General features: G+C 40.2%; 2 protein-coding genes across 2 annotated transcripts in view; both read left to right on the forward strand.

Annotated features, from left to right (window-relative positions):
* Positions 1-2,274: 2,274 nt before the first annotated feature.
* Positions 2,275-9,523, forward strand: LOC109484878. The gene is made up of 5 exons (XM_019788235.1): positions 2,275-2,408; positions 3,243-3,386; positions 7,582-8,478; positions 8,843-8,899; positions 9,417-9,523. The coding sequence occupies exons 1-5, from the start codon at positions 2,291-2,293 to the stop codon at positions 9,521-9,523; spliced, it is 1,323 nt and encodes a 440-aa protein (XP_019643794.1). The 5' UTR covers positions 2,275-2,290.
* A 267-nt stretch (positions 9,524-9,790) lies between these two features.
* LOC109484879 overlaps positions 9,791-11,772 on the forward strand; it is a 4,112-nt gene continuing 2,130 nt past the window's right edge. Inside the window, exons 1-4 of the mRNA XM_019788236.1 lie at positions 9,791-9,872; positions 10,293-10,484; positions 10,870-11,032; positions 11,157-11,337. Of these exons, the coding sequence (XP_019643795.1) occupies positions 9,819-9,872; positions 10,293-10,484; positions 10,870-11,032; positions 11,157-11,337 (590 nt within the window). The 5' untranslated portion in view covers positions 9,791-9,818. The remainder of the gene's footprint in view (positions 9,873-10,292; positions 10,485-10,869; positions 11,033-11,156; positions 11,338-11,772) is intronic.

Genomic DNA, 11,772 nt, shown 5'->3' on the forward strand with positions numbered 1-11,772 from the left:
CACAGATAAAAGAACATTGCCAATATCACCTGTAAGGAGCCTTACCTGGTCCACAGATAAAAGAACATTGCCAATATCACCTGTAAGGAGCCTTACCTGGTCCACAGATAAAAGAACCATGCCAATATCACCTGTACGGAGCCTTACCTGGTCCCAGATGAAAGGGCCATGCCTATATCACCTGTACGGAGCCTTACCTGGTCCACAGATAAAAGAACATTGCCAATATCACCTGTACGGAGCCTTACCTGGTCCACAGATAAAAGAACCATGCCAATATCACCTGTACGGAGCCTTACCTGGTCCACAGATAAAAGAACAATGCCAATATCACCTGTACGGAGCCTTACCTGGTCTACAGATGAAAGGGACATGCCAATATCACCTGTATGGAGCCTTACCTAGTCCACAGATAAAAGAACAATGCCAATATTACCTGCACGGTGCCTTACCTGGTCCACAGATGAAAGGGCTATGTAAATATTACCTGTACAGAGCCTTACCTGGTCCACGTTACTGTACCCTCTAGTGGACCCTGGCATGTTATCTTTCTATTTGGCCGATTTCTACTCTTTCCAGCCGCCACCCTAAGCTTGATAGTAAGAAGGGACACGCAATTTCAACGACTGCACAATGCAAAATTACGCACGTCGTACTGTAATGTAAACAAGAAGGTTAAATACAAATTTACAAGATTTTAAACCTCCTTGAATATAACGTTAGCCATATAACCAAATATGATGTTTTGGCGGTAGATCCCCTCCTAAAATCCACTCAAATATTATATGTGTGGTGCCTTTCCTGGTCCCCCGAGCTTATAGCCACAGAAATGCAGTAAATTTAGTTGTAAAAGCTGACGTTTTTGCACCTAAAATCGAGGCAAAGACGTCGGTAGCCCTCCCCACACTAGCGAAACCGCGATTGCATGCGAAACTATTGCACCCCGTTACTGTTTTTGATCGACCAATGGGATTGTGTCGATTATATAGCATTGACCAATAGGAGTGTGGCTCTTCCACCGTGGCTGACCGAACTGGGGAGACGACTGCAATACCTCGTTCCCAGCATGCTTTGTGTTGTGACACTTTTGCCACCTGTCAAGTTGGCCTCGCCTGGACAGACATTGGTATCTAGAAATTAAAAAAAAAAAAAACATTAATGAAATGTTTAAATTTATAATGATTCGTTAAGTTGAAAAAACAGACGATAAAGGAGACACTTGTTTGGACAACATTCGGCCGATTTTGCTTATTATATGGTCTAATTACTGTTACATGTAACGTCACTATGTTCTTATTGTAAGTATTCCAAATCTGCGTGTACCCTTTTGAAGCTACCACCGGCCGATTTTGTTTTCCTCTTCGAATTCCTCTTCACATAATATTAGATTGCTTAGGCTGTTGTATTTTGATTTCCGCAACGACGCCTTTCTGTTTAAACAGAAAATGCACTTTCCGTCTTGAACCTGCACACCCAGTTCTGCAGTACCATTGTTCAAAGCAGCAGTGACAAAACACGGTGCCAGCGGTTCTGCCGACGAGGCTACCAAAGCGGACGACGTCGTTCAGACATTACTTAAGCCAAGCCCCCCTTCTCTATCAAAGGTAAGTAATCTGTTGTCGGTTTATTCGAGTGCAGTTATCCTATTTCTTGAGACATATGTCCAATTCGTCCGTCTATATTCTCCATATGGGAAAATGAAACTGGAATCTGAGCGTTATGGGTTATAAGGACATTGTGTTTGGAAAGAAAATTCATTGACGATAACAACTGTATGCTTTTGCCCCGAATTCATGCGTATGGGTAAGCTACCGATTTTAATCTGTGTAATAAGTGTTGTATTTTCAAGTTGTCAGTTGAGATAAATGTACATATGTCTACTGAAAAAAATGGCGCTACTAGACCGTTATGGCTCAGTGCATCCGACACCTTGACCAGGTTTAAAATCATAGAACTGTGTGTACGTGTGTCATTGAGTTATTGGCGTCCCAGATCTAGACTGCTTTTTAATTGTGTCAGGCTATGGTTTGATATAAAAGCTTCAAGTGAAGTGACCATTTCCAGCCCGACATACACGTCTACATGTATATGTTGAAAGTTGGTCGGCGTATCATCATGGCGGGAGTGGCATTCGGGGAACTCCCTTCGTCACCGAAAACACGTGGGTTCTTTCTTTCTTTTGTTCAGCTCCAGGTAAGGAGATCTTGTTTTGGTTACGTTGTCATCGTGGTTCCTTTGTCCTTTTATTTTCTCTTATATATATAGACTGGCTTATGCTTGACGTGTAAACATGGATGGCAGTATGATCATCATCATGCAGATCCTGGTTGCGCTGTTGGCCCTCCTCATGGGGCTACTCATGGTTTCCTTACAGTACAGCCGTCTGAAACATCGGCCGACATGTAATTGTAAGTGCACTAGTTTTAACTAGCACTACACAGTTTTAACCAGCCTGTTAACACGAAAGGAGAAGTGCTATCATATATCAAGTTCCATTGTCCATGACATTCCGGCTCAGCCAATTGCCAATTTACGTGATTATGGGGTATTTATAGTGACGAATTGCATTCATTTAGGTTCTTATTTTTTTATTTATTACTTGGGCCACGTGCACGTTGAATTGACTATATGGATAACATCCACGCTCGCATGAATTTTCGTCCTTTTCCAAAAAAAAAGGTTTCGACCATACAGTAAATCGTACAAAGTTACTGCAAAATTATGATATGACGAAGATTTTAAAAAATATTGGAGAACGATACTAATGTCGTCAAAGGAAAAGAAGAAAATGTGAAGAAATTAAAATCATTTGTATCATTCGCCATACCATGTGTTTAGTCATTTGTTCAACCTTCATGACCACGTAAATTTCATAATGAAGGCAACTTTTTTTTGCAAAATGTTTTTATTCGCACGCTCGCATATGAGTTTTGAGGTTCCCAGAGGATGTCACCCATATAATCAAATCAACATGGCCTTATACATGTAGTAGGTTGTGTTATGTACACATCCAAGGTATTTTACAAGCAACGTGTGCCGTATTGCGTAATGGAATATTTTCCACCACTACCCCCCCCCCAACTAAAAAATATTGCGAAATTTTAATTTGAACAGTATCATAACACGAAGAATTTGTGTGATGCTTATTATCATTATCTATTTATTTTTATATTCTTTAGCCAAGATGGCTGCCTATGTGACAGTATTACTTTTCCTTTTATCCAAAATGCAACGTGTAACAGCAACGCACTGTGGCGCACGAGGCAGAGGATCAGACCAGAGAAGAGTAGAGCACAGGCAAAACCACGCAAATGTTCGTGGTGACAGAAACGTGGTGATCCAGTTGCATGACAGTGCTACAGCGACTGTTACCATTCCAGAAGAAGGTACTACAGGGATACAACCTCGTTGATCTCTAAACTTTCTGATTCACTCTTTGAAAAGGACAAACTAAACTCGAGGTTTAAATAGACTGGAATAGTAGACAATACATAGTTAATACAATCATTGTATGATTAACAACAAAGTCCCTATTCGTGTGAATTAAGATATTTGAACAATTCGATCCGACAATTTGACCGTGTAGTTTCAAATATGACTTTGTTTTGTTATTACCTCCATGAAAAATGGAGGTATTGTTTTTGGCGTGTCTGTCTGTCTGTCTGTATGTATGTATGTATGTCTGTGTGTGTGTCTGTCTGTGTGTGTTTCCGCAACTTTGTGGTCAGCATAACTTCATAACGCCTTTATGGATTATGATGATATTTGGTATGTTGGTAAGTCTTAGAAAGACAAACGTCAAGGTCAAATATGGGCCTCCTGGTGGATGACCTTGGTACTGCAGCAGAACTTCCGGTTTTTGTATCTTTTGTCCTGAACAAGCTATGGTCTTGACTTTTTGGTGATAGATAGCTTATCCTGTCAGGAATAAGTGGTGTGAGTTTGGTCCCCCTAGCAGCTTGCTCTGGAACTGCAGGGCACTTTCTGGTGAAATGTTTAAAAGCCAATAAGTCCAGATAGGAACAACATATTTTCATAATTTTTGGTGTGTAGGTAGCTGAGAGAGAGATGTACATGATTAAATGCAAATTATGCAAATGAGGACTTTATTTGCATAATTAATGAGGAAATTCTATAATTACAGTGTTTTACATTATACTAGTTTCATACATGTAATGTGTGTAACCTGTGGCAGGCGGGACATCAACAGATACTAATTATGCAAATTATGACCTAATTTGCATAACTTATGCAAAAATTCTATGATTTCTTAATGGTGAATGATGGGAATGTCATACTTGGGACATCTGTAACTTAATCACAAGTTAACATACATCATGATGCATATATCATGTTAATGCAGAGGTAATTTGCATAATTAAAGAAGAAATTTACATTTACATATCAAGCCCATATTTCATGGAGGTATGAAATCTTGGAATTCTTGTTGGTTAGTGTTTTGCATTGTTTAGTAATATTAGTTTTATTCGTATAAGTTAACATAAGTTACCTAACTTGAGCCCGTCGTCACTTTGTCCTGTACCCTTATTACCTCCATGAAAAATGGAGGTATTGTTTTTGGCGTGTCTGTCTGTATGTCTGTCTGTGTGTCTGTGTGTGTGTCTGTCTGTGTGTGTTTCCGCAACTTTGTGGTCAGCATAACTTCAGAACGCTTTTATGGATTGCGATGATATTTGGTGTGCTGGTAAGTCTTGGAAAGACAAAGGTCAAGGTCAAATATGGGCCTCCTGGTGGATGACCTTGGTACTGCAGCAGAACTTCCGGTTTTTGTATCTTTTGTCCTGAACAAGCTATGGTCTTGACTTTTTGGTGATAGATAGCTTATCCTGTCAGCAATAAGTGGTGTGAGTTTGGTCCCCCTAGCAGCTTGTTCTGGAACTGCAGGGGACTTTCTGGTGAAACCTTTAAAAGCCAATAAGTCCATATAGGAACAACATATTTTCATGATATTTGGTGTGTAGGTAGCTTAGAGAGAGATGTACATGATTAAATGCAAATTATGCAAATGGGGACTTTATTTGCATAATTAATGAGGAAATTCTATAATTACAGTGTTTTACATTATACTACTTTCATACATGTAATGTATGTAACCTATGGCAGGCAGAACATCAACAGATACTAATTATGCAAATGACGACCTAATTTGCATAATTTATGCAAAAATTCTATGATTTCTTAATGGTGAATAAAGGGAATGTCATACTTGGGACATCTGTAAGTTAATCAAAAGTTAAGGTCTCGGACCGGAGTTTTTTTCACGATTTTGGATCCGGCGGACACCCTCAGACCGAAGGGCTATAACTCCGCCAAAAAAGTACGCCGGGAAATCTCATTACATCAGTCAACGGAGGTTTCCAGCCGGCTTTCGATACAATTTTGGTTATTGTCCGTCGACTCTATAATTTGGGTAGAAACTGTAGTTAAACGTAAATTTTGGATACGAAAAATGTAGTTTTTTTGCAGTTTTTTTCAACGGACCTGCTTGGAAAAAACGAATTTTCCCAGGCTAACGGCTTATATGCTGAAGTAGCTTACTACTTTCTGTTTCTGAAAAACAGAAAAAAAAATAGGTTGTTGCGATAAGTTTTTCGCAAAATCCGGTGACGCGAACCCCTAGAAATTCCACATAGAACGCAGCTATTTGGGTCATCAGGCGACAAACCGCATCACCCTTGCTCGCGGACTAAGGCCACACCAAGTAAATTTTATGGATGACGTCCGCGCGCGCATTGATTTTGGCCTGTTCCTAGAAAAAAAACCAAGAAATTCCACTTCCTGTAACTATGACCAAAGAGTCACGACAGTGCCGCAAATCGTCAGATTGACGTGAAACCCGTAACGCGAAAACAGGACAGGACGACAACTGCTGTTCCACCTAATTTATTACTGTTTTGATGATGAATAAAAGACTTCTTGCTTGTTACACTGTTGTCACCTCATTCAATTTGTGTCCTAACATTTGTCGTCTCTTAGTATATTTCTGATCTAGGCCTCTTGTTTTTTAGGGCCCTTCTTGTTTTTTTTTCGCCCTCTCGCATTAGATTTAGGGTCTCCAAAGGACGTCATCCATGAAATTTACTTGGTGTGGCCTAATACCAAAACGCTTCGCTGGCCGTCCAACTTCACCGCGCCGAAAAACACTACAATCCCAAGGCTTTTTGATCAATTCAAAACCTAGTTGAAAATCTACAGCGATCGCCGAGCTATGGGGAGCCAAACCTAGCGTGACAACCTCGCAGGTCCGGCGATTTACTGCGCACTATTTGGAACCCTGGTTAGAATTAAACTCCGACCCGGAACCTTAATTAACACACATCACGATGCATATATCATGTTAATGCGGAGGTAATTTGCATAATTAAAGAGGAAATTTACATTTACATATCAAGCCCATATTTCATGGAGGTATGAGATCTCGGAATTCTTGTTCTGTTATTATCTACTTTTGTTAGCCATACAGTCTTTGTTATATGTCCCAGTGTTACTAATTTTTACCTCCATCAAAAATGGAGGTATTGTTTTTGGTGTGTCTGTCTGTCTGTCTGTCTGTCTGTCTGTGTGTCTGTCTGTCTGTGTGTGTGTGTGTTTCCGCAACTTTGTGGTCAGCATAACTTCAGAACGCCTTTATGGATTATGATGATATTTTATATGTTGGTAAGTCTTAGGAAGACAAACGTCAAGGTCAAATATGGGCCTCCTGGTGGATGACCTTGGTACTGCAGCACAACTTCCGGTTTTTGTATCTTTTGTCCTGAACATGCTATGGTCTTGATGTTTTGGTGACAGATTGCTTTTCCTGTCAGGAATAAGTCGTGTGAGTTTGGTCTACCTAGCAGCTTGTTCTGGAACTGCAGGGCACTTTCTGGCGAAATCTTTAAAAGCCAATAAGTCCAGATAGGAACAACATATTTTCATAATTTTTGGTGTGTAGGTAGCTGAGAGAGAGATGTACATGATTGAGTGCAAATTATGCAAATGAGGACTTAATTTGCATAATTAATGAGGAAATTCTATAATTACAGTGTTTTACATTATACTACTTTCATACATGTAATGTATGTAACCTATGGCAGGCAGAACATCAACAGATACTAATTATGCAAATTATGACCTAATTTGCATAATTTATGCAAAAATTATATGATTTCTTAATGGTGAATGATGGGAATGTCATACTTGGGACATCTGTAACTTAATAAAAAGTTAACATACATCATGATGCATATATCATGTTAATGCAGAGGTAATTTGCATAATTAAAGAAGAAATTTACATTTACATATCAAGCCCATATTTCATGGAGGTATAAAATCTCGGAATTCTTGTTGTACCCATGTTATGTTTTCTATATGTATTTTGGTTTTACATGTTGTATCGTTTTCTCGTTAACTGGCCCCCTTGGAAATCAGCAAAGAATAGCTGTAGGGCCAAGCCAGTTAAAATAAGTAAATAGATGAAATTAATAGATAAATGACTAAATTCCCAAATAAAGCCAGATTTTGAGCATATGATGGAATTGAAGCTACTAATTCTTTCAATGCGTCCGCAACATTACAGAACGCGAAACCCCAGATGATGAGCTGGTTCTTCGACGAACACACAGGAGAGAAAGGCGCTCAGAAGATGGTACAGAAGAGGTAGATGAAGTCATCTACGAATTCTTCAACAACTCCGAAGGTCGCCATCTCGCCAACACTGCTCTATCTTTCACGTATGAAGGGGCCATAGTTGAGTCTTCAGAACTAGGCTCTGTTTGGGTTTTAATATCGGTCCCAAATATACAAACTGCAAATCTGCTTCAAAAAGATGCCACAAATGGCAAGCTTGAGCGTACCATAATCCAAATTCTTCGGCAGTCTGGAAAACCGATCTTGGTCAATGGTAATCTAAAGGTGACCATAATCGAGGTGAACATTCGACCTCTGTCGCGTAGTAAGAAACATGAATTCGCAGCTACAAGCAGCCAAATGGTAACGGCGGTGAGCAAGGTCTCGACGACGAAGCCAGGAGGAATCCTCGCTGAAAGTTGGCGGACCACAATGGCTGGAATCGGCCAGCTCAAGAAGGGTCTCCTTTACATGATGTCGGCTAGCGGAGATGGTCCGGTGGAACAGGACAGCCAATCCGATCGAGTGATGGTGGAAGTGAGGTTCACTACAGACGTATGCCCGGAAGACACGGGCATCGCATCACTGCGTCATTGCCCGGATAAAGGTCCCAAATTTGCTCAGCCCTCTTCTGGAAGCACCGAGTGCCACAATATGCCCCCTGCATGGCAAAGTGGTCCTGACCCGGGTAGGTCACATCGACCATCTTTGGACCCACCAGACCAGACACACAACAACCAAACCAAGCCGAGCCACGAGCCATCTTCAACTACAAAGGAACAGCAACGAGGAGACAACAGCGCGCCAGCGAAGTCACAAGCTATAACAGTAAAGACAGCTTACACAGGTATGTGTTCGGGATGCCTAGTAACAGGTATATTGTATAGCCCTAAGTGCCCTATTGTCATACGTTACTTGTCATACCAAATTAACTATTTCAAAACCCGCAACCAGCTGTGTCACTATCACAAAAGTGCACCAAAACATTTCTGGAAAACCCATACAACAATTTTCACACTCTACAAGAATTATGACCTTGTAATTAATATGCGTTTGATTTACTATTACACAAAAATACATTGTATGTGTCTATAAGAGGCTGTTTCTACATGGCATAGAATAAAGAAATGGAAAGATATCCAATGGTTGTCGTAGCGAATCGCAGATAAGATATTGAGCCTTATGTATATAGAATTCTGTTTGTTTTTCAGCCCACGTATCGACTCTTGGTCATGTATGGTATAAGTCGCCGGGATATGCTGGCCAAGGTGCGTTTGTTGTCGATTTATTTTGTTTACCGAAAGAAAGCATATTGTTTTTGCTCAGTTTCTTCTTCCTCTTCTTCTTATGCTTCTTCTTCTCCAGAAGGTGACTTCAATGACCTGAACCAGTGTTGTGTCTGTTGCCATGATAACTAGTGTTGGGTTACATCATGTTGCAATTTTGTAGTAGGAGGGATCTATGCTCCTGTCTGACCATATACATGAATGAATGTGTTTGTATGAGTAAGAATTAACAGAGCAGACCATATGTATGCGAAGGCAAATATTATGCATTTGCCTTGCAAATGTTACCTTAGTTTAGTGCTTCACACCATAATCGGTTTTCTTTTACAAATGGGTCAGATAAGAAAGGTGAACATTTTCAATTTAGTAAAAACATGTTTTCTGTTACTTTAAGCCTCTGAACGAATTCTTGATCTTAAATGACGCATGTAGAGCTACAGTACAACTTGTGCATCATTTTCAAACAGTTGATAATAATGATCATCAACATTTCTTCTAGATTTGCGCGTGGATCGTACAGTCGTCCGTTATACTCTGTTCCTGGAAACACTGATAGAAGAAGGTAGGTGCATCGTCGCTAATTCCACCATCTCAAACATGCAATAACGTTAAGAGATGGGACTCGTCTAAAACCGGTCTTCGACTTCGTATACAGTTTAATTTTTTTGCACAAAGGTAACTTAGTTGAGGGCTAGCTCAATATCTTACATTGCCATGCAAGCCATCACCACAGATTTGCCTTGTTTGCCTTTTATATGTACCAAAATTCTTTACGATACGATTCTATTGCCGGAGAGAATGTATATATACACTCGACAGCATCATTAACAAACATGAATCCATACTTAACATTTACCTATCCTGTTCAGGCATGTGGGACCAGTTTGAACAAGTGACTGCCATGGCGCTGAAAAAAGTCAGAGATCCTGGTGGAAAAGCTTTGGTTCTGCTCGAGGTAAGATTGATACCAAATGCAATTTGTGTCTTTTCGAATTTCAAAATGCAAATTATGCAAATGAATACTTAATTTGCATAATTAAGGAGAGAATTCTATAATTACAGTGTTTATATATATAGTACTTTTATACATGTAATCTATTTAATCTATGGCAGGTGGACAATCAACAGTACAGATACCAATTATGTAAATGATGACCTAATTTGCATATATTATGTTAAAATGTAGATGTCATTTGCATAATTAATAAGGACAAAAACTCATATTTCATGGAGGTATGAGATCTCTGAATTTTGGTTACCTATTGCAATTCAAGTAACTTAACAGCATTTTCAATTTCTGTGCATTATGGAGAGGGCCAACGAATGGTGTCAGATAAAATTTTCGGTAACATTTGTTCGTTCGTTTCCCCTTTAGATCACCGTGGCCCACATACTGAAGGACCAGCTCGAAATTGCAACTCGATACATGGAAGAAGTTACCAGTTTGGTGTCAACCACGCAGACTCCTCCGCATGTACTACTGGTCTACCTTTATCTCAAGTCTGCCCTTGCAAGGCAGAGATCAGAGCATATGGAAGCCACAGAATCGGTTTTCTTTGCAAAACAGGTTGGTTGTCATATTGTAATATCAATATTGTTCCCGCAAAGAAGTACGTATCTATCTAAAGAAGTAGCAATAGCTAGACTTGTTATGTTTACCGAAAGGAAACATATTGTTTTTGCTACGTTTCCTCTTCTTCTTCCGTTCCAAACACTGACCTCTGACCTGGCCAGTGACCTGATTTGTTGACGTCTCTCACCATGGTAACTGGTGTTGGGTTACATAATGTTGCAATTTTATAGTAGGAGGGATTTATACTCCTATCTGACCATATATATGAATGTATTTGAGCAAGAATTAACAGAGCAGACCATATGCGAGGGTAAACATGATGCATTTGCTTTGCAAATGTTACCTTTCTAGTTGTTTATTGCTTCTCCTTTATTTACAGCTCATCGCAACGGTTCAACCGGGGCGGTACACGGGGTCAGTGAACTATCATGCCGCCCTGTTCTTGCTCAAGAAGAATTGGAAAGAAATGGACGAACAAGTCTTCTTAGAGGCCAAGCAAAACCTGGTGCTGGCGATTGACCATTACGAGCGGGGTATTTCAGGTGAATTAAATCTATATTATAAATATATAACTTGTTACATATAACTTGTTATATATGTCGCCCATGGACATTTGTTGGATATTTTGCTAATGTTTTCTTGTCCTTTTTCAAATGATACTGGTAGATGAAATGTACGGAGCTTCGTGTTTGAAGAAACAACAGAGGGCGTTCATTCGACTGGCTCTGCTGTTGCTGAACTGGAAGGGCCCCATGGGCGTTCCAACCCAGGAAAACCTGACGGCGGCTAAAAACTGTTTGGACCGGGTCGAGCGCAGATTTCTGTACTGGGCAAGTAACCGTCTAAGGTAAGACTTTTCATGCCCTTCTGTACTATAGATTGTAACTCATCATCACACCACGTACGAAATGTGCCCTAGGCCTGCTTGTCACTGCGTCTGTTTCATCCGCGAAGTGAAAACGATCTACAGCTGTATCTGTATCTGTACAGCCGGCGTAACCGCCCTTTGGTGGAACACGTGCACACTAGCTTCGTGGGCTCGCGGCGCGGCGGCAGCTAGCTCACACCGAACGACTTGTTACACCTAATCTTTGTACATTCAATTGCATGAGTTGTTTTAAGTTTTCTATTGACGACGCCCCAACTGTGCTTGGTGGCAACGAGTTCCACTCTCTGATAGTTCTTGGAAAATGTTTGAACAACTCAATTCTTGGTTGATGATTCTGATATTTGAAGGCATGACTGCTTCTTGTTCTTTTCTGGGAAGGCATTAGATTACTTT

The sequence above is a fragment of the Branchiostoma belcheri genome, unplaced genomic scaffold (assembly GCF_001625305.1).
Source record: "Branchiostoma belcheri isolate BF01 breed outbred unplaced genomic scaffold, Haploidv18h27 scaffold709, whole genome shotgun sequence".
Taxonomy (NCBI): Eukaryota; Metazoa; Chordata; class Leptocardii; order Amphioxiformes; family Branchiostomatidae; genus Branchiostoma; species Branchiostoma belcheri.

What these genes read in the sequence shown, in the direction of transcription:
- LOC109484878 (XM_019788235.1), top strand. Translation starts at nt 2,291, where the DNA reads ATGGATGGCAGTATGATCATCATCATGCAGATCCTGGTTGCGCTGTTG. An exon ending in AGTAAAGACAGCTTACACAG is followed by an intron (nt 8,479 to 8,842) that starts GTATGTGTTCGG and finishes TTTGTTTTTCAG; the next exon opens with CCCACGTATCGACTCTTGGT. An exon ending in GCCGGGATATGCTGGCCAAG is followed by an intron (nt 8,900 to 9,416) that starts GTGCGTTTGTTG and finishes CATTTCTTCTAG; the next exon opens with ATTTGCGCGTGGATCGTACA.